The sequence below is a fragment of the Setaria italica genome, chromosome V, assembly GCF_000263155.2.
Source record: "Setaria italica strain Yugu1 chromosome V, Setaria_italica_v2.0, whole genome shotgun sequence".
Taxonomy (NCBI): domain Eukaryota; kingdom Viridiplantae; phylum Streptophyta; class Magnoliopsida; order Poales; family Poaceae; genus Setaria; species Setaria italica.
This window is the reverse complement of record NC_028454.1, coordinates 36,847,432-36,870,082: the sequence shown is the minus strand read 5'-3', so window position 1 is coordinate 36,870,082 and position 22,651 is coordinate 36,847,432. Positions and strand designations below refer to the sequence as shown.

The 22,651-nt window shown below is 45.0% G+C and overlaps 4 protein-coding genes across 4 annotated transcripts in view; 1 reads left to right on the top strand and 3 right to left on the bottom strand.

Annotated features, from left to right (window-relative positions):
- The first annotated feature begins 2,458 nt into the window (after positions 1 to 2,458).
- Positions 2,459 to 6,831, top strand: LOC101772310 (probable alpha,alpha-trehalose-phosphate synthase [UDP-forming] 7). The gene is made up of 3 exons (XM_004969894.3): positions 2,459 to 4,524; positions 5,035 to 5,308; positions 5,894 to 6,831. Exons 1-3 carry the CDS (start codon positions 2,459 to 2,461, stop codon positions 6,269 to 6,271), a joined length of 2,718 nt encoding a protein of 905 aa, XP_004969951.1. The 3' UTR covers positions 6,272 to 6,831.
- A 1,116-nt stretch (positions 6,832 to 7,947) lies between these two features.
- On the bottom strand, positions 7,948 to 10,625 carry LOC101771901 (heat stress transcription factor A-4b). Its single transcript, XM_004969893.3, has 2 exons — positions 10,017 to 10,625; positions 7,948 to 9,459 (listed from the first exon to the last, which is right to left on the bottom strand). The coding sequence occupies exons 1-2, from the start codon at positions 10,230 to 10,232 to the stop codon at positions 8,329 to 8,331; spliced, it is 1,347 nt and encodes a 448-aa protein (XP_004969950.1). The 5' UTR covers positions 10,233 to 10,625; the 3' UTR covers positions 7,948 to 8,328.
- A 6,504-nt stretch (positions 10,626 to 17,129) lies between these two features.
- On the bottom strand, positions 17,130 to 19,562 carry LOC101771508 (50S ribosomal protein L13, chloroplastic). Its single transcript, XM_004969892.4, has 4 exons — positions 19,201 to 19,562; positions 18,647 to 18,832; positions 18,227 to 18,397; positions 17,130 to 17,576 (listed from the first exon to the last, which is right to left on the bottom strand). Exons 1-4 carry the CDS (start codon positions 19,414 to 19,416, stop codon positions 17,460 to 17,462), a joined length of 690 nt encoding a protein of 229 aa, XP_004969949.1. The 5' UTR covers positions 19,417 to 19,562; the 3' UTR covers positions 17,130 to 17,459.
- A 771-nt stretch (positions 19,563 to 20,333) lies between these two features.
- LOC101771114 overlaps positions 20,334 to 22,651 on the bottom strand; it is a 3,347-nt gene continuing 1,029 nt past the window's right edge. The window contains exons 2-6 of the mRNA XM_004969891.3: positions 22,028 to 22,254; positions 21,764 to 21,940; positions 21,512 to 21,667; positions 21,000 to 21,276; positions 20,334 to 20,879 (exon numbers count right to left, since the gene is read on the bottom strand). Of these exons, the coding sequence (XP_004969948.1) occupies positions 20,626 to 20,879; positions 21,000 to 21,276; positions 21,512 to 21,667; positions 21,764 to 21,940; positions 22,028 to 22,254 (1,091 nt within the window). The 3' untranslated portion in view covers positions 20,334 to 20,625. The remainder of the gene's footprint in view (positions 20,880 to 20,999; positions 21,277 to 21,511; positions 21,668 to 21,763; positions 21,941 to 22,027; positions 22,255 to 22,651) is intronic.

The following is a 22,651-nucleotide window of genomic DNA, read 5'->3' as shown; positions in this document are numbered from 1 at the left end:
TCTATATTTAATACTCCTAATTAGTATCTAAACATTCGATGTGACGGGTGCTTAAATTTAAGTCAGTGAACCAAACCAGACCTTAGGAGCTCCACGGGTCCTAACTGTCAGCCAGGAACATGTGGTCGGCCGTCGGCGTACCGGTAGTTTATTGCTAACCAACCAACGGCTCTGGGGGCACGCAGACGCAGACCGGCATTAGCAAATGTTTACTGTAGCAACACATTGTCAAATCATGGACTAATTAGGCTTAATAGATTCGTCTCGCCGTTTAGCCTCCACTTATGTAATCGGTTTTGTAAATAGTCTACGTTTAATACTCCTAATTAGTATCTAAACATTCGATGTGACGGGTGCTTAAATTTAAGTCAGTGAACCAAACCAGACCTTAGGAGCTCCACGGGTCCTAACTGTCAGCCAGGAACATGTGGTCGGCCGTCGGCGTACCGGTAGTTTATTGCTAACCAACCAACGGCTCTGGGGGCACGCAGACGCAGACCGGCCCGTCGTCGCCGGCGGCCCGGCGCTGCCCTGGACGGGGGCTGGACCACGCACCGCGTGCGGTCCTGACCTAACTGTCCGACCTGGCGTCCACGCAGAGAACAGGATAAGGCAGCTTTGAAATGCTTTGCATGTAGAATGCACATCGAGACGACCGCCTGCTTCTTTCTTTAATCCTTCTCCTCCCCCGTTCTCATCGCCCAGGCGCGGCTGACTCGGCGCCTACGCGGACGCCAGCTACCGTGCGTGGCCCGAAACCGGGCCACCGCGCCCGCTGACCACGTCATGCACCCTCACAGCTGGGCAGCCGGCGCAGCAGCGTTCACGCGGGCCGGCCGCACGGCGACCACGACCCGCCACCGCCACCGCCGCCGCCCACCACCACGTGCTGCACCTGTCGCTGGTCAGCCAGCCGTTCGCCCGGTGGCCTCCGGCTGCCTCGCCTCAGCCTCGCTGGTCAACACGTACGACGACGGGTCTGCCGGTCGCGAGTTGGCGTCTGGCAACGACCGTCGACCGGCCAGCTGACCGCGCCGATCTGTGCGCGCTCGCTGGACGGACGCGAATCATCCTGCCCCTCCTCCGCCTTGGCAAAAATCTGTCGTGGCCGTCGTCGTTCCAGCGGGCAACGAGCCAACCCCAACCCCCGTTCCCGTTTGGAGGGGCTCTTGACAGCATCAGTTCCGGGCTTAAAATAAGCAGACCTGCCTTGGACCGCTTCGCTAAGCACCCTTCACAGGTCAATTACTTGGATTATCTCCAGATTACATCGACGTCTCTTGTTCCATTGCGCGTCGCAAATCTGGTTCGCCGCACCTGGCTGGGGCACACTAGGTAAATAAACAAAATACAGCAAGAAGATGCGTTTTGTTTGGGTGAAAAGGACAAACGCAAAACAACGTGACGATCATTATTCTCCGAAGGAAACCAAGAGGATGAAAATGAAATCGCTTCGTAGTTGCAGGTTGCGGATATGAGAGACTTTGGATTGCGAATAGGACGGGGCGCAGGATCAGATAGATCTTGGCAAAAATGTTTGGGATCGTAGGGTCGCTGTCCAAGTTCCAATCCGACACGTTGGAATCGTACACTGGCCATGAAAGTTTAAAGTATATATATCTGGACGTTATCTGAGAAATTTCGATTATTTCGGTGATGGGGTAAAAAGGGGAGAGAGAAACGCGGGAGTTGGATAGAGCAGGGGACGTGGGGAGGAGTCACCCCAGCTCGTCACACCTGACGTCACGCGAGCAGCCGACGTGGCAGTTCCTGTACGCGACACGTTTTTCTCGCCGCCGGGGCGCCCACCTCGATGCCACGGAAAAGACGAGGGAGGGAAACATCTAAATGAGCCCCCCGGAACAGATAAAATTGGCAAACAGTTCTTTAAAGCGGGCCATGGCCCTCCGAACCACCAGCACCCCGGGCTGATCGCAGCCGTTCATTGAGCAGCAACGGCCATGGCTTGGCAAATCGGAACCGTCCGGTGAGCGGGCCCTGCAGTTCAAGGTGGGGCGCGTGACGCCAGCTGGCATCGGAGGGGCAAGCGCAACCTTATCCTCTTTTCCCGAGGCAACTCGTCCCTAGGCGCGGTCCAAGGAGCCTTAACCCACCGACAGATACTGAGCCTATCTGTCAGTGAAAACTGGTCCAGGAAAGGTCCCGCGAGCCGAGCCCATCACGCCCGTGGAATATACCGGCGCGTCCTTGCCTTCCCCTCCCCTGACCTCTCTCTCCTCGCCTCGCCTCCGGTCGCGTTTCCCATTCTGAAACTCGCGAACCCACCCCCCCTCCCTCCTCCCTCGCTGCCTCCATCAGATCAGATCAAAGCGGAACACCAACTCCTCCTCCTCCTCTAGGGTTTGGTGAAACCCTCCGCCGCGCGGATCGGTAGGGCTAGGGTTTGGTCACATCTCGTGGCGAAAGCTTTCTCTTCCATCTGCTCGGTGTTTCAGCCATGATGTCGCGGTCGTATACCAACCTGCTCGATCTCGCGGAGGGCAACTTCGCGGCGCTGGGCCCGGCCGCCGGCGGGGGGCGGCGGAGGCAGGGGTCGTTTGGGACGAAGCGGATGTCGCGGGTGATGACGGTGCCGGGGACGCTGTCGGAGCTCGACGGCGAGGACGATTCGGAGCCCGCGGCGACCAACAGCGTCGCCTCCGACGTGCCCTCGTCGCTGGCGGCCGACCGGATGATCGTGGTCTCCAACCAGCTGCCCGTCGTCGCCCGGCGGCGGCCCGACGGCCGTGGATGGTCCTTCTCCTGGGACGACGACTCGCTGCTCCTACAACTCCGAGACGGCATTCCCGACGAGATGGAGGTGCTCTTTGTCGGTTCCCTCCGCGCCGACGTTCCCGTCGCCGAGCAGGACGAGGTGTCGCAGGCGCTGCTCGACCGATTCCGCTGTGCGCCGGTGTTCCTCCCCGACCACCTCAACGACCGCTTCTACCACGGCTTCTGCAAGCGCCAACTCTGGCCTCTGTTCCATTACATGCTCCCCTTCTCATCATCCGCGTCCGCCGCCACCACCTCTTCGTCGCCCGGCAACGGTCGCTTCGACCGTAGCGCTTGGGAGGCGTACGTGCTCGCCAACAAGTTCTTCTTCGAGAAGGTCGTGGAGGTCATCAATCCGGAGGACGACTACGTCTGGGTTCACGACTACCACCTCATGGCGCTGCCTACCTTCCTCCGCCGCCGGTTCAACCGCCTCCGCATCGGATTCTTCCTCCACAGCCCCTTCCCCTCGTCAGAGATCTACCGCACCCTCCCTGTTCGCGAGGAGATATTGAAGGCACTGCTCAATTGTGACCTCATTGGGTTCCACACTTTTGATTACGCCAGGCACTTCCTCTCGTGCTGCAGTAGGATGCTGGGAATTGAGTACCAGTCAAAGCGTGGCTACATTGGATTGGATTACTTTGGCCGCACTGTTGGGATCAAAATCATGCCAGTGGGAATTCATATGGGTCAGTTGCAGTCAGGTCTGCGCTTGCCTGATAGGGAATGGAGACTTTCCGAGCTTCAACGGCAGTTTGAGGGGAAAACTGTCTTGCTTGGTGTGGATGATATGGATATCTTCAAGGGGATCAATTTGAAGCTTCTTGCCTTTGAGAATATGCTGAGGACGCATCCCAAGTGGCAGGGGCGAGCAGTGTTAGTGCAGATTGCTAACCCAGCCCGTGGGAAGGGTAAGGATCTGGAAGCCATCCAGGCTGAGATTCAGGAGAGCTGCCGGAGGATTAATGGGGACTTTGGCCAGTCAGGGTATAGCCCTGTTGTTTTCATTGATCGTGATGTGTCAAGTGTTGAGAAGATTGCCTATTATACAATAGCGGAATGTGTGGTGGTGACTGCTGTGAGGGATGGGATGAACTTGACACCATATGAATACATTGTCTGTAGGCAGGGTGCACCAGGATCTGAGGCCATGTCGGAGGTAAGCGGGCCAAAGAAGAGCATGCTGGTTGTGTCAGAATTTATTGGGTGCTCACCATCTCTGAGTGGTGCTATTCGGGTTAACCCATGGAATATAGAGGCAACTGCAGAGGGGATGAATGAGGCCATTTCAATGCCAGAACAGGAAAAGCATTTGAGGCATGAGAAGCATTACCGTTATGTCAGCAGCCATGATGTTGCTTACTGGTCGAAGAGCTTCATCCAAGATTTGGAAAGGGCCTGTAAGGATCACTTTAGGAGGACTTGTTGGGGCATAGGGTTGGGTTTCGGTTTCAGGGTGGTGGCCTTGGACCCTCATTTCACAAAGCTTAACATAGATTCAATTGTTAATGCTTATGAGATTTCAGAGAGCAGGGCTATATTGCTTGACTATGATGGAACTTTGGTTCCTCAGACTTCCATCAACAAGGCACCTAGTCCAGAAGTTTTGAGCATTATCAATACCCTTTGCTCAGATAGGAGAAACATCGTTTTTCTTGTCAGTGGGCGAGACAAGGATACATTGGGAGAGTGGTTTGCGTCATGTCCAAAGCTGGGGATTGCAGCTGAACATGGTTACTTCTTAAGGTATGTTTTGCCATTTTTGCACACCTGATACTTGTTTCTGAAGTATTGGCAGCTGGATACTATGCCTTTTCTATAATTAGTAAGAGTAATACAGGTTGTCCTTGCCAAACTTTGAACTTAGTATATAAGGTCTTAAGTGGCTTCATTACTCATTTAACATGTCAAATTGGAAAGATCAGTCTCTGTTCGTGACATTGGAAAGAGATTAAAGGACAAAACCCTTAATATTATCTGTTCTCACAAGTAGAATGGAGGCAGTTGCAGTGTTTGTCTTTCACAACTTTTGATCAGGATATTACTTATTTTTTGGGTTAAGTTGGCCCTTAATATTTCCTCTCTTTAGGATCATTTGGAGCATTACTTTAACCTGAGGATCTCATATGAACATGAATGTTGATCATTTTAGGCTCTCTTTTTAGTCAGTTAACAGAAGTAATTGGTTTAACTAGCTGCTATAAAAATGTTTAAACTAGAAAGGGTCTGTGAAGTAAGATTTCAACATTTGTGTAGGTGGTCTAGAGAAGAAGAGTGGCAAACCTGCACCCAGACTTTGGATTTTGGATGGATGCAAATGGCAAAGCCAGTGATGAATTTGTACACAGAAGCAACTGATGGATCCTCCATTGAGACCAAGGAAAGTGCTTTGGTGTGGCACCATCAGGATGCTGACCCAGGCTTTGGATCCTCACAGGCAAAGGAGATGCTCGATCACCTGGAAAGTGTACTGGCAAATGAACCAGTCTCTGTTAAGAGTGGTCAGTTCATTGTTGAAGTCAAACCCCAGGTTTGTTCATCTATTAATTTTTCAAATCCTTTCTTGAAAGATCTGTGCCTTTTAACTAGTTCATTCTTTGTGCCTTAGAAAAACACATTCGACTGTGTGTATAAAGTAAGGTTGAACCATAGACCACTGAGTTTAGCTAGCACCTTTATTTTTCTCACAGTTGATATGATAATTATTTTTAAATTTTATAAGCACCCAGGGCAGTTCCTTTTCGTGTTACAAATATATTAGCTTCATTTTTATTCACAATTAGGCTATTAGCTCCACTCAGTTATAAAAGACCTATTGGTCCTGTTTTGGCTTCTTATCTTGTTGAGGGAGTGAGTGCTTTCTGAAACAACTTTCGAAGAAGCAATTTGGTGACACTTTTCTGCAGTTTAAGTATTTGTGCTTTGTAGCCTTGCTGAAAAACACTTTTTTTTGTTTGCCTTATCACCAATGAGGCCGCTGGTATCCTGTCTTACCTTCTGTGATGGTTTTCATGCAAGTTGTTAATAATAGTGATGTTTCAAGCTTTTACCTACACGGTCAACATTCACTTAACTTCTTAAAATTGATTCCTGTTGTTGTTTTGCTAACCTGCAGGGAGTAAGCAAGGGAGTAGTTGCTGAGAGGATACTTGCATCAATGAAGGAGAGAGGAAAGCAGGCTGATTTTGTATTGTGCATTGGCGATGACAGGTCTGATGAGGACATGTTTGAAAACATTGCCGATATCATGAAGAGGAATATAGTTGCTCCAAGAACACCACTGTTTGCGTGCACTGTGGGACAAAAACCAAGCAAAGCCAAATTCTACGTGGATGATACATTTGAAGTGGTCACCATGCTGAGTGCATTGGCAGATGCCACAGAACCCGAACTGGAGACTGATTCGGCTGATGAATTGGTAGCATCTACTTTGTTGCTCAATATTGGTGACGAACAATCAGAATGCACTGATAGATCAATTGGAGGATCTTAGCACACTTTCAGAATATGATGATTGATTCAATAGTTTCTTCTACACATTTTTCTGATGGATATGAAGTTTGATGCTCCAGAGGAAGGCTTCTCAATCTGCTGTACTCCAAGTTTCTCCAGTCTGGCTAGACAGTATGATCTTTTGCTGCAAGACGTAGGCCCATATGTCCATAGCTGACTCGCCGACTTTCTTTGCACGTTTCTCGTTTCACTTTTTCGTTCCTCTGGTTGAAGTAAAATGAAAGCTTCACGGAAGGCAAGTGAATCGTGGGGCTGATGTAATGGGAGGGGTATAGAAGTGGCACATGTGAAAGGAGTCCGTGCAGCCTGTGATTTGATCTCTTATTAACACGTTACAAAGTGGTGGCACCTTTTGAACTATAAGTCGTAGCAATCTCAAGGGTGAGGTTTGATTTGTTTCGTTGCTTAAAAGCTGGATCTTGGCTCCTTTTCTCTGATGGTTTTGCTTCTACGTTTTCCCCCTCGTCCTTTCATCTGGAAGATGTTTGAGCTGTCAACGCTGTCGCTGGATTATGGCGTATGCAAGTATATATTTTAGCATATTTGCCTGTCGATTTTGTATGCCGTTGCCAACGAGAACTGGATTATTGGCGATTGTATTGGGCGTTGTTGTGGCAGGTTTTGCTTGGAGTACGGACAAAGGGCTCCTGGAATTGGTTGCGGCTTGTTCTTGTTCCTACTCTTCCATTTCTTCGGGTAGGGAAAGGACTTGAAAATCAAAATCACTCCAACTCGTTGATCATGGAGTGGTTCCTACGAAGTGATTTGTCGGTATAAACAATACCGTAGAATACGCCGTGGTATGCTGTAGACTAGTCGTGATCCCATTAGTGCATTTGCCTATTTACTGAGGTACCCATACCAGCCGATATGTGTATCCATGGCACTCCTGATCAGTATTTGCACAGCACCGCAATATCAATAGCGGCACAGCAAAATGCGTATCAATACGCTAACGTACCAACGCAATGTGGCACGCCGGCTGTGAGGCGTAAAACATCCTCTTCGGTTTCAGGTCTTGCAGAACTGAAGCTTGGAAACATCTCTCCCAACACGGCTCTCCAACCATGCGGCAGCCGTATGCCATGTGGATTGAACCCACAGACCGACAGCAAAACTGTAGCCGGCGCAAGGCATGGGTGGCAATCGGCCTCGGTATAGTGACCGGTGGCCGTGCGTCAGCAAATTGATCTGGTCAGGGGAGAAGCTGCCAATGTGCATGAGCAAGTCCCGCCCAATTCATCATACCAAGCTGTTCTGTCACTCTGTCAGGCATCGACAAAGGCACGAAGGAATCATGCGCAAATAGTGAAAGGAACCGGATCCACATGATCACGAACCGGGCAGATCCTTGGAGAAAGGCAGCCGAGCTGGACGTATAGGCCGCCGGGCTGACACGATGAATAATCAAGGTCCTTGTCATTCCACAAAGCTCAAAGATAGTGGTAATTATTTAACATTATGTTCACCTCAAAGTATCATCTAAGATTATGTCAATATACCTGTTCCTGCATAAGAAAAACTGAGACTCCAGACACTTCATCAAGCACCAAATGCAACACCAAATATAGTTCACCAGGCAAACACTAAAATAGAGGAAAAAGGTAAGAGAACTTTGACAATTCCAACAGAAAAGGTGTGACTCTACAAAAAAGATAACGTTCCAAAAGGGAATCGATTCTTTAGTCTATATATAGCATTCAACAACAAAGTGATTATCATCATCTATCATTATAACCATGTCCCCAGACTTGAGGAATCATACAAGTTGAGGACAGCAGTATCAGGAAGTGTCTAGTAACCAAGTATGAATGCAACATACCACACAAAAGTATAGTAACCAGTCTCTGCATCATTCTAAACATGGGTAAAGTACAAGGGAAAAATGGTATGTTATTACTCTACAAAGTAGATGTCAGTCAACATATCGCCCTGCAGGAGGCAAAGATATGATACACTGTGAAGTACATGTCAGAGGTACCAAGGTCCTATGAGTTTCTGTGCTAACTGTTTTTCAGCTACAAGAAATACGAGCAGTTAGGTTTTCTCTGCTGAGGTGAGATGCCCCAGCTTTTCTGTCATCTGTTCCACATTCTTCTTTCCCCACCATAAGTTTTCCCGATCTCCTATTCTCACCTGATCACCTTTATTGTCTCCATCTCGCCTTTCTGATTGGGCCTCCTGATGCGTGTTGGAACCAGGCTGCTCAGTAAGAAACTGCTCCCAGAACCCGTCGTTTGCCCCAGGTGCTGGATGAGGAGAGTCCTCGGCAGCTTGGTCTCTTGATGGACCAGTTTCTGTAATAGCAGGCTCCAGATTAACATCTATCTCAGACACCTTAGCTCGTGAATCTGTAAAGGACATCATTTGAGGGAGGGGAGGACTTTCTGCGCAGCTAGTTGACTCTGTTACGTCATGAGAAGAGAGCGAATCTCCTGCACCAGCTGAAGAGGTATGCATCCTTGAGGGTGAATCTCCTGCACCAGCTGAAGAGGTATGCATCCTTGACGGAGGCGATGGTACATGGGGATCACTTTCTCCAGATGAATGGAGCTCTGTGATAACAACGGCAGATGAAGGGCCAGGGACACCATCATATGAAATATCAAATGCTTCACTTGCTTCTCGAAAGAAATTCTCCAATGAGTTCAAGGAAGACTCCATTTTGTCAAATGATTCTATGCAAACCGGTGGGTTTGTTAAGCCCCCGTGCACAATCTGATTCCCCTCGGCATTTGCATCTTGGTGGAGTGAAATAGGTACTGGTAGTCTCCTTTTCTTTCCGTGATGATCAGGTTGCTGCACAAAGCTAGAGCGAAATCCTGGTGCCTGTACAATATCTCTGACATATGCTATCAGATTCTTTTGCCGATCCTCCAAATAGATCAACTTATCTTCCAGCTCCTGCATTCGTCTCTCCATATCAATTTTCTTTTGTGCATTCTTTTCAAGCTCTAATGTCAGAGCATCATTATCGCGCTTAAGCTTTTCAATTTCGTCCTCATATTCCCGCCTCTCATTATCTGCTAATGGTCCAGAACCCTGAGGGTGTGATGAATGGCTGAATATAGGCTTACGCCTATGTATATTTTTCAGTCGGTGCCGTTGTCCCCTAATGAAATCCTCATTAGCAAACTCCCATTGTTCAGGATCAACTTTCCTAAAGCCCTACAGAAGAACAAGCGGAAGCCTATTACCATAGCATAACGGAAATATGACTTGTAAAGGCTCATAGGTCAAAAGAAATCACGTGGTGTCAGCAAAAGAAACAGAAGTACACCAGCTGAATCATAATTCAGTTTCGCGTCTAGTCGATTTGATGTGTGGGTGTGGGAAAACATGTGACTTCAACAGCATTTACAGTTGCCAATGGATCATTTGTCAAACAGTCCTCGAATTCTATCAGATTTATTAGAAGGAAAAAAGCATCTCACGAAGCTAATTGAGCTTAACCAGAAGTGGCTTCACCTTGGTTTTCTACAAGCATGTGGAATTAAACCTAACGCACAGTCACCAATCCGCTATGCTATAACAAGAAAACAATCCATTCGGCCTAAGACGATACCCTAAGCACTTGTTGTACTACATGTCTACAGCTAACAAGATTCGCCCCCTGAATTGTAGGATTCTCGATGACAGCAGCACAACACCACGCATCCCGATCGACCAATTGGACAGGAAGGGAGACGGGGCGAAAAAGGAAATGAAGGATCGTGGCGGCTTACGTAGGTGTTGAGCTGCCGCACGAAGCTGGAGAAGTTGTTGTGCTTGAAGTACTTGGGGAGCAGATCCCTGCAGAACTCGGCCTGGTTGGCGACGACGAAGCTGGTCCCCGGCGGCGTCCACGCCACCACGGCGTCCGTGGCCGGGTCGTCCACCATCTCGTACGTCTTGCTCAGGAACGGCGGCAGCGAGGACGCGCTCCCGCCGCCCGCCTCCATCCCTCCCCCTCCTCCTCGTCCCCCTCAGGCTGCTGCTGCTGCGGCGGCGGCGGTGGCGCGGCGCATGCCCGGCGTGATCCGAAGGGGAAGCGGCTTGCTTGGGTTTGGTTGGTTGGTGGCGGCCGGGGGGGAAGGGAAAATTTCCTCTCGCTCGGAATCGGATTGGCGGAAATTTCCAGAAGGTTAGATTGCAGCAGCGTGGGCCTCGAGCGCGGCGCGGGGAGGCGGCGTCAGTGCGCGGTTCTGGTTGGGTTGGGTTAGGTAAGCAGTGACGCGTTCCGGCGCCGCGGCTTGTGTGACCGGACCAACGGGATGGCGAGATGAAAATGAAATGGTCGAGCCGTCCCGTCCCGTCGGAGACCTGTGGTGGCGATGGGAGCCGTGCGGCGCGGGCTCGGTTCGGTAGCGCGGGATGGCGCGAGTGGTTGGATACCCTCGGCTTCACCGCCGTTGGGTTGACTTCCTGGGGCCTGTAGACCCCCAGGAAGTTCTGCGGACGTCTTGCTGGCTCGCCGCCGCCGCCAGTAGGATGTTCTAAAAAAACCCCAAGATCTTCGTCCTCTGATCAGGTCATCAGGGAAAGGAAGCTCGTCGCCGGGCATTATTAGGGCGGATAGGGGTGTTCCGTGGTTTTTCTGCGATGGGACACGGCCGGAAAACGAACACCTTTTGGAAGAATGAGTTGAACGAGTACCTCGCCCAGGTGGACTAGTTGGATTATGCAGGTGGGCAGAGGGAGGAGGGTGGCAATTGACATTAATGGTGAAAGATGGGAGTTCTTTAGGACTTACGAAGGTCTGAGGTAAGGAGACTCACTATCCCCTCTACTTTTCAACCTCGTGGGAGATTCTTTATTGGTAATGTTGAGCTCAGCATGTAGAGTTAGAGATATCCAGGGCTTGTGCCGCGTTTGGTTGACGGAGGTCTATCACACCTGCATTATGCGGACGACACAATCAGTTTTGTGAAGAATGAGGATAGATCATTGAGGAACCTGAAATTCATCTTATACTGCTTGATGTTTTTTAATTTTAACCTTTTTTAAATAATATTTTAAAAATAACTCCTCCTGACAAATATTTCCATCCCTTTTGGTTGCGCTTGACCGCGTGGCGTGACAAAATAACGTTATCACGCTACATGCACTGGTATAACAAGCCTGCCATGCTAGTGTGGGGAGGTGACATGGGCTCCTCTTACCACGATACTGCGTGTGGCACGACAACGTGGTTCTGTCGCACCACTTTGCATGGCATGATAAGAGCCTACTCTAATTTAATTTACTCACTTTGGGCCATCTCAATAAAATAATATTTGAACTTTAAATGTTACGAAACTTGACATGCACGATATATAATGTATGAACATTCCATTTAGTAACACGTACAAGACAAGTCGTACAAGACAAGTGCTACATATTTTAAAATTTTTAATTTCAAAATTGGCTATGTATTATCCCTATATCCCACATGGGGCTACTTGGGAGTATCTCTATAAAATAGCATTTAAAATTTAAATATCACGAAACTTGACATGCACACCGTGGAAAGTGTAAAGGTTCAATTTTACTGACACGTAGAAAGCCAAGTGTAAGCTATGTATTATCCCTCTATCTCTCTTAGGACAGCTTCTAAGTGCTAAATAAATTCACTTCAGCCTTTTCTTTCCTTTAGTTTAATATTTTAAAACTCTAATAAGATGACATCATAAAATATATTTATTTCATTTTAATTATATTCACACTCCTACTAGATATCCTCAAGAGCGCACAAGCTTCCATCAATCATTATACAATTGACCTTATTCAATTTTGAATTAGGCCAATGAATATGACTAAGTTGTAAATACAAGTGTTAGAAATCCATAATTTATGATGTCTAAGAAATAACATTATAATACTACACTGTAGATTGTTGTATCATTATCTCTTCATTTGATATGACATCTTTGAAATTAGAAACCATGAAAATTGGGATTAGTCTAATGATAGCTAGAAACACCCATGCAACATAGTTCGATTAAGTGGAGAAGCTTCTCGATCACACGATACACCATCTACTTTGCTATCCAACCTGATATATATTGTAAGAACATGAAGTACATGATACGCGAGTGAATTAAACATGAATGAGTTAGAAACTGTGTGTTCTTTGAAGTACATCGTAGTGTACTATAGTGTGCATGCACAAATGGATGGATGTTAGAACTAAGTTTATATTAGTGACCAATTAGTTAAGGTGTGGGTGTATGATCTGTAGTGAGATGGTAGTACTCATAAGCTTCATCAGGCAGTGTGTCTTCTCGGTTTTGAAATTTCTGCCGAAGTAGCTTAACCCGAAAAAAATCGCTAATGGATGGATGTTAGAACTAAGTTTATATTAGTGACCAATTAGTTAAGGTGTGGGTGTATGATCTGTAGTGAGATGGTAGTACTCATAAGCTTCATCAGGCAATGTGTCTTCTCGGTGTTGAAATTTCTGCCGAAGTAGCTTAACCCGAAAAAAATCGCTACTTGATATCTAAACAACACCTCACATGACGGGTATGTGCCAGGAAGCATATATAGAAATTGAATAAATCTAAAGATATGATCACATCGTTTTTGTTGGCAGGAATGTCACATCTTAGTTATATCCATAGGCTAATTCAAAATTGAATAGGGTCAATTGTATAATGATTGATGGAATGAATATAGTTAAAATGAAATAAATATATCTTATAATGTAGCCTTATTAAAGTTTTTAAAATATTTAGAGTTAATTAAGTTATAAAACTGAAGGAAAGAAAACGTCGAAGCGAATTTATTTAACACTTAGAAGCTGTCCTAAGAGAGATAAATGGATAATACATAGTCTACTTTGAAATTATGCATTTCAAAATATGTAGCATTTGGCCTTCTACATGTTAGTAAAATTGAACCTTTACACTTTCTACAGTGTGCATGCCAAGTTTCATGATATTTAAATTTTAAATGCTATTTTATAGAGATCAAGAGCCCCATGTGGGATATAGGGATAATACATAGCCTACTTTGAAATTAAAAATTTTAAAATATGTAGCACTTGCCTTGTACATGTTACTAAAATGGAATGTTCACACCATATATCGTGTATGCCAAGTTTTGTAACATTTAAAGTTCAAATACTATTTTATGTAGTGGTCCAAAGTGAGTAAATTAAACTAGAGTAGGCTCTTGTCACGCCGTGCAAAGTGGCGCGACAGAAGCACGTTATCACGCCACACGCAGTGGCGTGATAAGAGGAGTCCATATCACCTCCCTGCGCTAGCGTTACAGACTTGTCACGCCAGTGCATGTGGTGTGACAACGTCATTTTGTCGCGCCACGCTGGCCGGCGCAACCAAAAAGGGTAAAATATTTGTCCGAAGGGGTTATTTTTAAAATAATTTTTAAAAAGAGTTAAAATTAAAAAATTCTACTACTTTGAGAATATGTCTGGTATGAAGATCAACTACAATAAGAGTGAGATTTTTGGGATTAGGCTGGGTCCTGAGGATCAACAAGAGTTAGCGGATCTGTTTGGATGTAACATAGGCACACTACCTATTACCTATCTAAGCCTGCTAGTTAGCGACCTCAAATTAACTAAAGCGCAATTGAGCTACATTGCAGAAAAAGCGAAGAGAAGACTGGGTATATGGAAATGTGACACATTGACACTGTCTTCAGGAGGAAAAACTGTACTAATTAACTCCTGCCTTTCCAGTACCCTTATGTATACAATGGGTGTTTATTTGCTGTATGAGGACAATTATCAGATTCTAGACACTATATGCTCTAAGTTCTTCTGGCAGGGAAGTGTAAGAAGAGGAAATATCATATGATCAAATGGGAAGCGCTAGTCAGACCCAAAGATTTTGGAGGGCTGGGCTTCATGGATGTTAGAGCTATGAATGTTTGCCTGTTATCCAAGTGGATAGATAGACTGGAGAGGGATGATGACAGCATGTGTATAGAGCTGCTCAAACGAAAATACCTGGGCCAGAGAAGCATTTTCCAACTTCGTAGAGCTTGTGGATCCCAGTTCTGGAGGGGGCTGATTGAGATAAAACAATGGTTTCAAAGAGGTAGAGTTATGAAAGTCAAAAGTGGAAGCCAGACCAGATTCTAGGAAGATGTATGGGTGGGAGATTGCCCCCTAAAAATAGTTTGATTTGTTGTACAAGTTTTTCTCAAACCCAGAAATTACAGTGGAAGAAGCTAGAGATGAAGGGGGTGGCTGATCCAGTTTAGAAGAGCGTTGACTACCGTAGAGTTGCACGAATTGTGCAGACTTGTGGAACAACTAGACAATATTGAGCTCACAGAGAATAGAGACGAGATGTGCTGGGTCCTAGAGAAATCTGGCAGATATAAACCAAAATCCCTGTATAGAGCAATGACCTTTGGTGGAGTGATAGATAGTCTGTCCACATTGGGAAATGTAGAGTGCCGCTAAAAATCCATATCTTTCTATGGATGGATGGTTTTTCAGAAAAAAAAATCCAATCGGCGGTGTAGCTGAAAAAAAAAGGAATTGGTCAGCCCGGAACAGTGTAAACTGTGCGAAAAGTTAGAATCAACTGATCATATAATCTTTCAATGCCCTATTACGGTTTTTCTTTGGAACTTTATAAAGAAACTTTGCCTCTGAGGGGACCCCACAATCTTGTTTGAACTTAACTGAAAAGATAATGTGAGATATGAGAAACAAATCTAGACAACTCTTTATCTATGTTTGTGCAGGAGCCATGTGGGTGCTGTGGAAGACAAGGAACGACATGGTGTTCAACAACAGGATCGCTACGACGCCGGTGGTGGTGGTGCACAGGATGGTGGCGTTCCTAACGGAATGGAAACCTCTTGCTGATAAAGATCTGGAAAAGGTGGAGGAGGTGATCGGCAAGCTGACCAAAGCATACTCTGGACTTGCTTGAGGAGAATTTCTGTAGCTGTCTCAGTATCTTTTGCCTATTTTCTCTTTCGCCTTATCTTGCCATGAAGGTGTTGTTCCACATGGTGTTATGTCTTTTGCGCGAGTAGAGCGAGCGAGTAGAAGAGGTGTGCTGTTTTTATTCTATTTCTTGCGCTAGGTAAACTTAGCACTCGCCAAACTTGTAAAACTGGTAACCCAGAGGTGGACCGGTTGTCAAAATCCTACCTGATACGCTTTCAATAAAGCTGGGCAAGATTTTGCCTTTGGTCTTAAAAAAATGAGTACCTCGCACTTTTCAGGTCAAGCTCATGTTTAGCGCAACCGTTTCAACGTACGTTTAACGTACCACCCTTAAATGCGGTTCATCGTATCCAGGCGAATGGTGGGAAGTGATCCTTACCGCGAACTACGTACCAATCAAGCAACATTGCAAATCATGATTAGTCATCAGGATTTGAAAAGAGAGATGTCGAGGGATCTTTAACAACAAGACCATGTCACCCCCAACATTTTTTCGAAATGAAATGTCACCCTAACAATTGGCACAGGTGATCAGGTAGTACACAACAAACTTCAGAATGGCGCAATCTTACAATAATGTAATAGCTACAACAGAAACATTTTCACTTTCTTTGTTTTGTTGTTCTTTCTTATTTAGTCTCTATTCATAGCCACTCCGCTATTTGTACATAAACATGCTTTCCAGTATAATGAAAAGGCAGAGCACCTGCTTAGTTTGCTCGAAAGAAACAAAGGAGTGGGTGAACGCAGAATCAATAATCATCAGGTATTTGCCTTTCTTAAAGAAAAATACAGCACATCTGTAATATTCGTTTAAATTTTTAGGATTTTTTACCCTGAGATATAGGTCATGAAGAGGAACAAGGAAATACACGTCTATTCAACAAACACAAAGATAAGGAGAATCCTACACCTTGCTACCCAAGGGAATTGGTCTTTATGAAAACAGTGAAACATTCCGAATTTAATTTTAAGACGAACAACAAAACAATCTACCATCTCATATCAGGTCAAGTTAAAACTTTAACCAGGAAATGAAAGTTGAGGGACGATAACCCTTGATGTAAAGTTCAGGGTCTAAAATAGCTATTTTGCCTTGATTTAAACCGTACCACATTACACAGTACTCAGTGACAAGAATTCCATCTTCCGCCCGATGTGCCTGCGCCCTGTGCAGCCATTGGCGCCGCGTCGCCCTGCGGCCGTCTTGCTAGGCTCCTCGCAAGTCGCAGCAGCCGGGACAACCCGCCGTTGTTCTTGTGCACTGCATGGTGCTATGATCTGATCAGCGACAAGGAGCACGTCGATGTTGCGTCCGTTGTACACATTGGCACATTGGCCACAGGAAAAGAGCATCTTATTGGAAGAGAGTAGAAAGAGTATTAGGAATTATAATATGGAGATCAGAGACCAATCTTTAGCAACCACAACACTTCTGAAAGGTTTTTATACGTATATGAACGTAATTGTTCCCATTTCCGGAACGTAATCGTTCCTCGGAGGTTGGAGCTTGAACAACGTTCCCGGAACAAGGAACATGGTCATGTTCCCGGCTGCTAAGGCCGAGCTCTACATTTACCATCCAACAAAAAATGTTGGATGGACAGAGAATTTTCTATTACAATTCTTTGGACCAACTCCTACGATAAAAAAATACAAATCAATATTCAGCAGGTGTTTGCCTTTTTCAAACAAGCACGACTGTGGTTTACCTTGCATTCTTGCAAGTTACAATTTTGCATGACTGCACAACACGCCCTCTGTATGTTTGGTTCTTTTCATGATTCTGAAAACATCCCATGTTATTTCCAACCATTTGCAGCATTCAGTTAACTATCCAAGATATGTCACATGAAGAGAGGCAAGTAAGGACATATCTGTGTTACAACACAGAAAAATAGAAATACCACACCCCTCTGGCCAAGGAAATTGGCCTTGCGAAAACATAGAAACAATCTCTGTATTTCAGATGGTATCTTCCGCGTTTTAACTTCAAGATGAACAATGAAACAACCTACCATCTCATATCAGGTCAAATTTACAAAGTGCAACGGGAAAGCAGAGATTTTGGGTTGAATAAAAGCATACCATAATACATGACTACTCAATGACAAGAAATATGACGAAATTTCAGCCTTTGGTGTCCAAATTACAAAAAAGATTTACACTCCCTGGGGCAGATGCATGACTGTGAGGATGGGAATCCAAACAATGGGTAAAACCTTCAGGGGAGGAATTCATCACCTCATCCATTTCAATCGATAGGGATTCTCTAGTCAGTCTTCTGTATTCTTTTATCCCTGATAGGCAGCGGGACAGGTTTCTGAGCCACGTGTGGATGTTCTGCCCCTTTGTAAACCTTGAGGTGTGTAAATAGTCTTCTTCCCAGCTGCAGATGTTCAAAATGATGAGCAGAACAAATAGAATAAGCATGTATAGCATATGATGAAATTAAATCAAATTAAATATGCAACTAGCACAAACAATGGAGTGGCTAGAGTAGAATGCTTTAGATGACAAAAATATGGGCCTGACAGAATGTGGGGTTCATAAAATGCATCCAGTAGACATGGTCTACAGATAAAGCTAAGAAGCAATTTTTTTTTGGAAGAAACAGTTAAAAGGCAGTTTTTTCAGAGCGCATGCTACACATCATAAATTCAGGACATGGTATTTGTGATATCACACACACAAAATACAAAGGGAAAAACAGCTTGGCAAGAAAATCAAATATTTTTTTCATTAACAGAATTCCCTTAAATTTAGTCATGTGATGTATGCTCAAAGCCATGCTTTCACTCGGGGAATATGATGATTCATGAGCTATACTATGACCTCAAAAAACCTCAGAATTAACTATTGTAGTTCTCAATCTCACAAATATTTCCAAACAGCTGCTAACTAATATCAACCTGTAACTTTTGGGACTTCGAAAAGAAAGTCCACCCTGAAAATGGATCGCCGTTTCCATTTTTGATATACATTACAGTGAAAAAGCATAGATCTGATGGAGTCAGCTAGTAGAAGATGTTATCTTACCCTGCCCTTGGGAAGCATGCCACGCACTGCATGTTCGATGATTCTCTCCGGAATCCTTTTCTGAAGTTGGTCGAAAGTTTCTTCTTTCATCCCTCCAGGCCGTCCAGAGTGCCTCCTATAGAGCTTCTGCGACCGCTTTTTACCAGAAACAGCAACCTTCTCTGCATTGACCTACGCAAACATTAAAAAGGCATAAATGACTTTTAGAATCGCATCACATGAACACATAGGATCTGTGTGGGGCCTTCAGAGATGCGCTGGTGTCGAAAGGACTACACTTACAGACACATAATCTTAGTTTCAAGATGATTTGTGGAGCTTATTTGCCTCTGCTGCTAATATTAGGACATTTTGAAGAGAATCTGAGGGAAGTAGCCATAGTGTCTATGCTAATATTAGAGCTATTGAGAGGATGCTTACCACAATAACAAAAGCACCCATGTCCACACTGGGAGTGTATGTGGGTTCATTCTTTCCCCTGATATGTACTGCAATGGTGGATGCTAGCCTGCCTAGAATCTTGTCTGCTGCATCAACAACATACCATGTCTTCTCCGTGGTTACATGATCTGCAGCCTTGGGATACCATGTAGTATTCCATATGTCCTGCAAATTAAAGTGCTCAATCAGATTTATGTAGGTATGCTATGGAGAAATTCATAAGAAAACAGAACAAAGCATAGTTCCAACGAACTGTACACATGGTGCTCATTTCTACTGAATTATTTCTCACTACGAAAGGGCCATGGCTAATTTAGTAATTTTCAATGCGATGGTAGATGACGTAAACAATGTAATCGGATGTACTTTAACTTGATTACTCATGCGCATAAAGGCATCGTCTCAAATGGACTAAGATGACATCGGTTAAACATGAACAAACTGGGATGGACAATGCTCAGCACTACGGTTCTATAAAACAAGCAGTGGTAGAGTGCGCATTGCTTTGCGAGAAGAAAGAGAGGGTATCGTACGGGGCCGCAGAGTTCGTCGCCTTCGAACATGAAGCGCTGCTCGCGGGGCACGAGCGCTGCGAGCGGCTGCCTCTTCTGCTTGTCGCTCTGCTCGCACCGCACGGCCAGTCCCGCCGGGGCGGCACGCCGCGTCACGGACCTGGCCAGGCGGCGGTGGTGGTGGCGGGGGGCGAAGGAGGAGGAGAGGAACGCGGAGGCGGCGACGGCCGTGGCCATTGCGGCGCCCCTGAGCTAGAGCGGCAACAGTCGGAGGCGGAGGCGGAGGCGGAGGGTGGGTCGGGTTCAGTGGGACGCAGCCATTTCTAGCTTCGAGGGAGGCGAGATGGGGAGCGCGGAGTGGATAAGGGGATAGAAGGGGGAAGTGAAGAGGAGGACGTAACAGGAAGACATGCTTCATAGGCCCATAAGAATTATAAATTTGGCCCATCAAGAGCAACTTCAAAAGACTGCTAATCTTACCCCAATGCCTTTTTGGAAAAAGGAGAAAAAACGAACTCCAACAGTCCACCCAAATCTTCTCCAATTTTTTAGCAACGCTAAAAAATAGCCTACCACCGCGTATATTTTAGCGTTGGCATTCCTCCCCCAATCCTGATCCCCGCACGCTCACGCGTCCCTTCCGATGGGCCCAATACGATGACGTGGCCTGTTTTAAAATATTAGGGATTATTTATTAGCGATCTGCTGTAGATTGATATGTTTTTAGAGGGAATTTTTTTGAAAGAATCCCCAATACATAGTTTTGGGAAAGAATTTTTTAGAGTGCTCTTGGAGTTGCTCTAAGGCACCATAACATGCTCGCCTGAGAATTTGAGAATTCTTGCATTCCAAACACATGAAAATCATGATTTGCTACTCAAAGAAAAAAAAAGAAAATCATGATTTGATATACGTCATTGATTCCAATAAAATGACAGGGGAACAGAAAATTGTCCATCGCTATTCAGTTTCAGCAACAGCCAATCTTAATTATCACCAGTTACTTGACATCAGGTCATTTCATAATAGCCATTCTGACGGTGACGATGCAGAATCCATCATTAACACTAGGGCCCTTCTAAAAGTTGAAAATAGCCAGTATACATCACAATTCACAGGGGATGCAACGTTATCTGGCATGAGAGCAAGGCAGATATTGTGTATAGTCCATTTTCCAACAGCACAACAGATAAGAGAGATTACCTTCACAAGTTACACTGTTCTTTCGCTCCGTACCAAAAGAAAAAATATTTTTACATGTGAGATCGTGTGATCGTGTATCAGGTTCAGACCCGTGTACAAGCAAAACCATGATTCCTTCAGAGGAAAAATGGAGAGGTACTATAATAATATACAACAAAATTGTGAACCAAGAGATATCGGCCATTAGAACCAGATATGAATCAATGGTTAGTTAACTATCAGCAGACGAGTTGGGTGAAAAGATCACGAGGCAGACGACTCTGGATTCGTCTGTGTAAGAGGTTTTACTTTCCTTGTGTGACCCAAACTGTTCACAAGGTCCCTGCGAGTGCATACAGGAAACATGCTCATTCCAGGCATGTTTAGGCGCCACAAAACATATGGAAAACTGAGCTGATCCCGAGATGTGAAGCGCACCACTTCATTGAACCAAGTACACATGAAATGGTTCGGTGCAGGGGTGAGCTCCCTCACAATAACAGAGGCTTCAGCTAGGGCTGAAAATCAAACAAGTAAATTCATCGTATCAGGCATGATTCAAAGTTCAAACAGCAAATTGAGAAACATTCAACTTGAGCAACAAAACATTTGTTTGAAAACAATCCTAAATAACTGACCTTTCAATCCGTGTAATCTTTGTTTGTCCGGCATCCCATCTTGACGATATTGAGTCAATTGCACCTCTACTTCTTCAGGAGTAGCCTTGTGCTTTTGAACAATAGCTTTCCCCTCATCATAAATGTTGCTCCGCGCTCCATGTTCAGAGATAGCAAAGGTAGAGTTTGTCCTCCAAAGAAGAGCTTCAAGCACTGCTATCGGATCCCTTCGAAATTGGTATTTTGAGTCGACCCATATGGAGTACCTAGCCTCTGGGAAAAGGCGATGACTCAACATCTGCAAAAATCATGTTAAGTGGTTTGCTATTAGAATATAAATTGTTGCACAATCCTTGTGTAATAAATTTAAGGCAAAGGAAGTGATGATGGTAATCTCAGAAAATTAGTGATGATGGTAATCTCAGAAAATTAGTGATGATGGTAATCTCAGAAAATTGCTTCGCTTATGTTCCTGTAATGCCAAATTATGAAATTAGTGCAAAGGATATGTTATGTCATCTTAAGGTTTTTACCTTTGGGATCTTCCCATTTAATCGTTGATCCACAAAAGGAAGGCTCTTGACAACAATGATACGCCACCTTCCTATCATGCTATCATCACCAATTACCTTTCCTTCAGCTTCCTGAGTTGATAGTGTCACCTCATCCCAAAAGGCCACATAGCAAACCTTTTTCACAACAAGACCATGCAAAGAAACATATAATCAGTTAATGTGATGGTTTACTCCGATGTCCATGTCTGAAAATCTTGGAAGCTGAAATACCCTGCCGATAGAAGAATTAGCCATTCCAATAGGTTGGTATAGATCATCCCCACCACCAAATGCGCAGGTAGACACAACAACTTTACAGGCTCTCATGTATCTTCTATCCTCGTCAGAAATTTTGAAGCCACCATTGTCGCTGTAGAAACCACAGTGCACATTAACAGTCTCATTCACCTGCAGAAGTATGGAAGCACATTAAACACATCTATGGAAGGACAGCTTTCCGACAGCAATATAGTACATATCAGTAAGCCGTACAACCTTCAAGCTATCTTCTCTTTCAGCAAGTGTCTGAAATCCTGTAAACAAATTAAACCTAGTTGCTTCTGCATGCTGCAGCAAATACGAAGAGTTCGCCTCAGAGTGGTATGTGTCGTAGTCGTCTTCGTCAGATTTGTATGTGATCCTCTTAACCACAGAATCATGTTTTGTGCCTTTGGGAAGCACCAAATTTGTCAAACTTTTGGGACCAAGGAGCTTCAAGCAAGCTGTCAATATCAAAAATGCAAAAACAGGTCATGTCATCTCTTATATTTCAGCTGTACTAGTGAAGTCAAATTAGGAAAGAAGCTGAAAGCTCAGTTGCTGCACATAAGAAGCTTATAGTATAGCATATATATATATATATATATATATATATATATATATATATATATATATATATATATATATATATATATATATATATATATATATATATATATATATATATATATGTATGTACCACCGTGTCTGGAAGGAATTGCTTGTCCCTTACCGCCGGTCTCTCTGCCCCGGTGAGTGAGAATGTGTGTGCGTGAGCGTGCGTGCGAGCGCGAGAGAGAGTGAGCGAGAGAGAGAGACAGAGAGAGAGAGAGAGAGAGAGAGAGAGAGAGAGAGAGAGAG

Bases quoted from the DNA above. Each gene is read 5' to 3' on its own strand.
- LOC101771508 (XM_004969892.4), bottom strand. From the start codon at position 19,416: ATGGCCACGGCCGTCGCCGCCTCCGCGTTCCTCTCCTCCTCCTTCGCC. The intron at 18,833-19,200 runs GTACGATACCCT...TTTAATTTGCAG, and splicing joins GCGACGAACTCTGCGGCCCC to GACATATGGAATACTACATG. The intron at 17,577-18,226 runs GTAAGATAACAT...GAACATCTGCAG, and splicing joins GCATGCTTCCCAAGGGCAGG to CTGGGAAGAAGACTATTTAC.
- LOC101772310 (XM_004969894.3), top strand. From the start codon at position 2,459: ATGATGTCGCGGTCGTATACCAACCTGCTCGATCTCGCGGAGGGCAAC. The intron at 4,525-5,034 runs GTATGTTTTGCC...ACATTTGTGTAG, and splicing joins GAACATGGTTACTTCTTAAG to GTGGTCTAGAGAAGAAGAGT. The intron at 5,309-5,893 runs GTTTGTTCATCT...GCTAACCTGCAG, and splicing joins TTGTTGAAGTCAAACCCCAG to GGAGTAAGCAAGGGAGTAGT.
- LOC101771901 (XM_004969893.3), bottom strand. From the start codon at position 10,232: ATGGAGGCGGGCGGCGGGAGCGCGTCCTCGCTGCCGCCGTTCCTGAGC. The intron at 9,460-10,016 runs GTAAGCCGCCAC...GTTCTTCTGTAG, and splicing joins TGCGGCAGCTCAACACCTAC to GGCTTTAGGAAAGTTGATCC.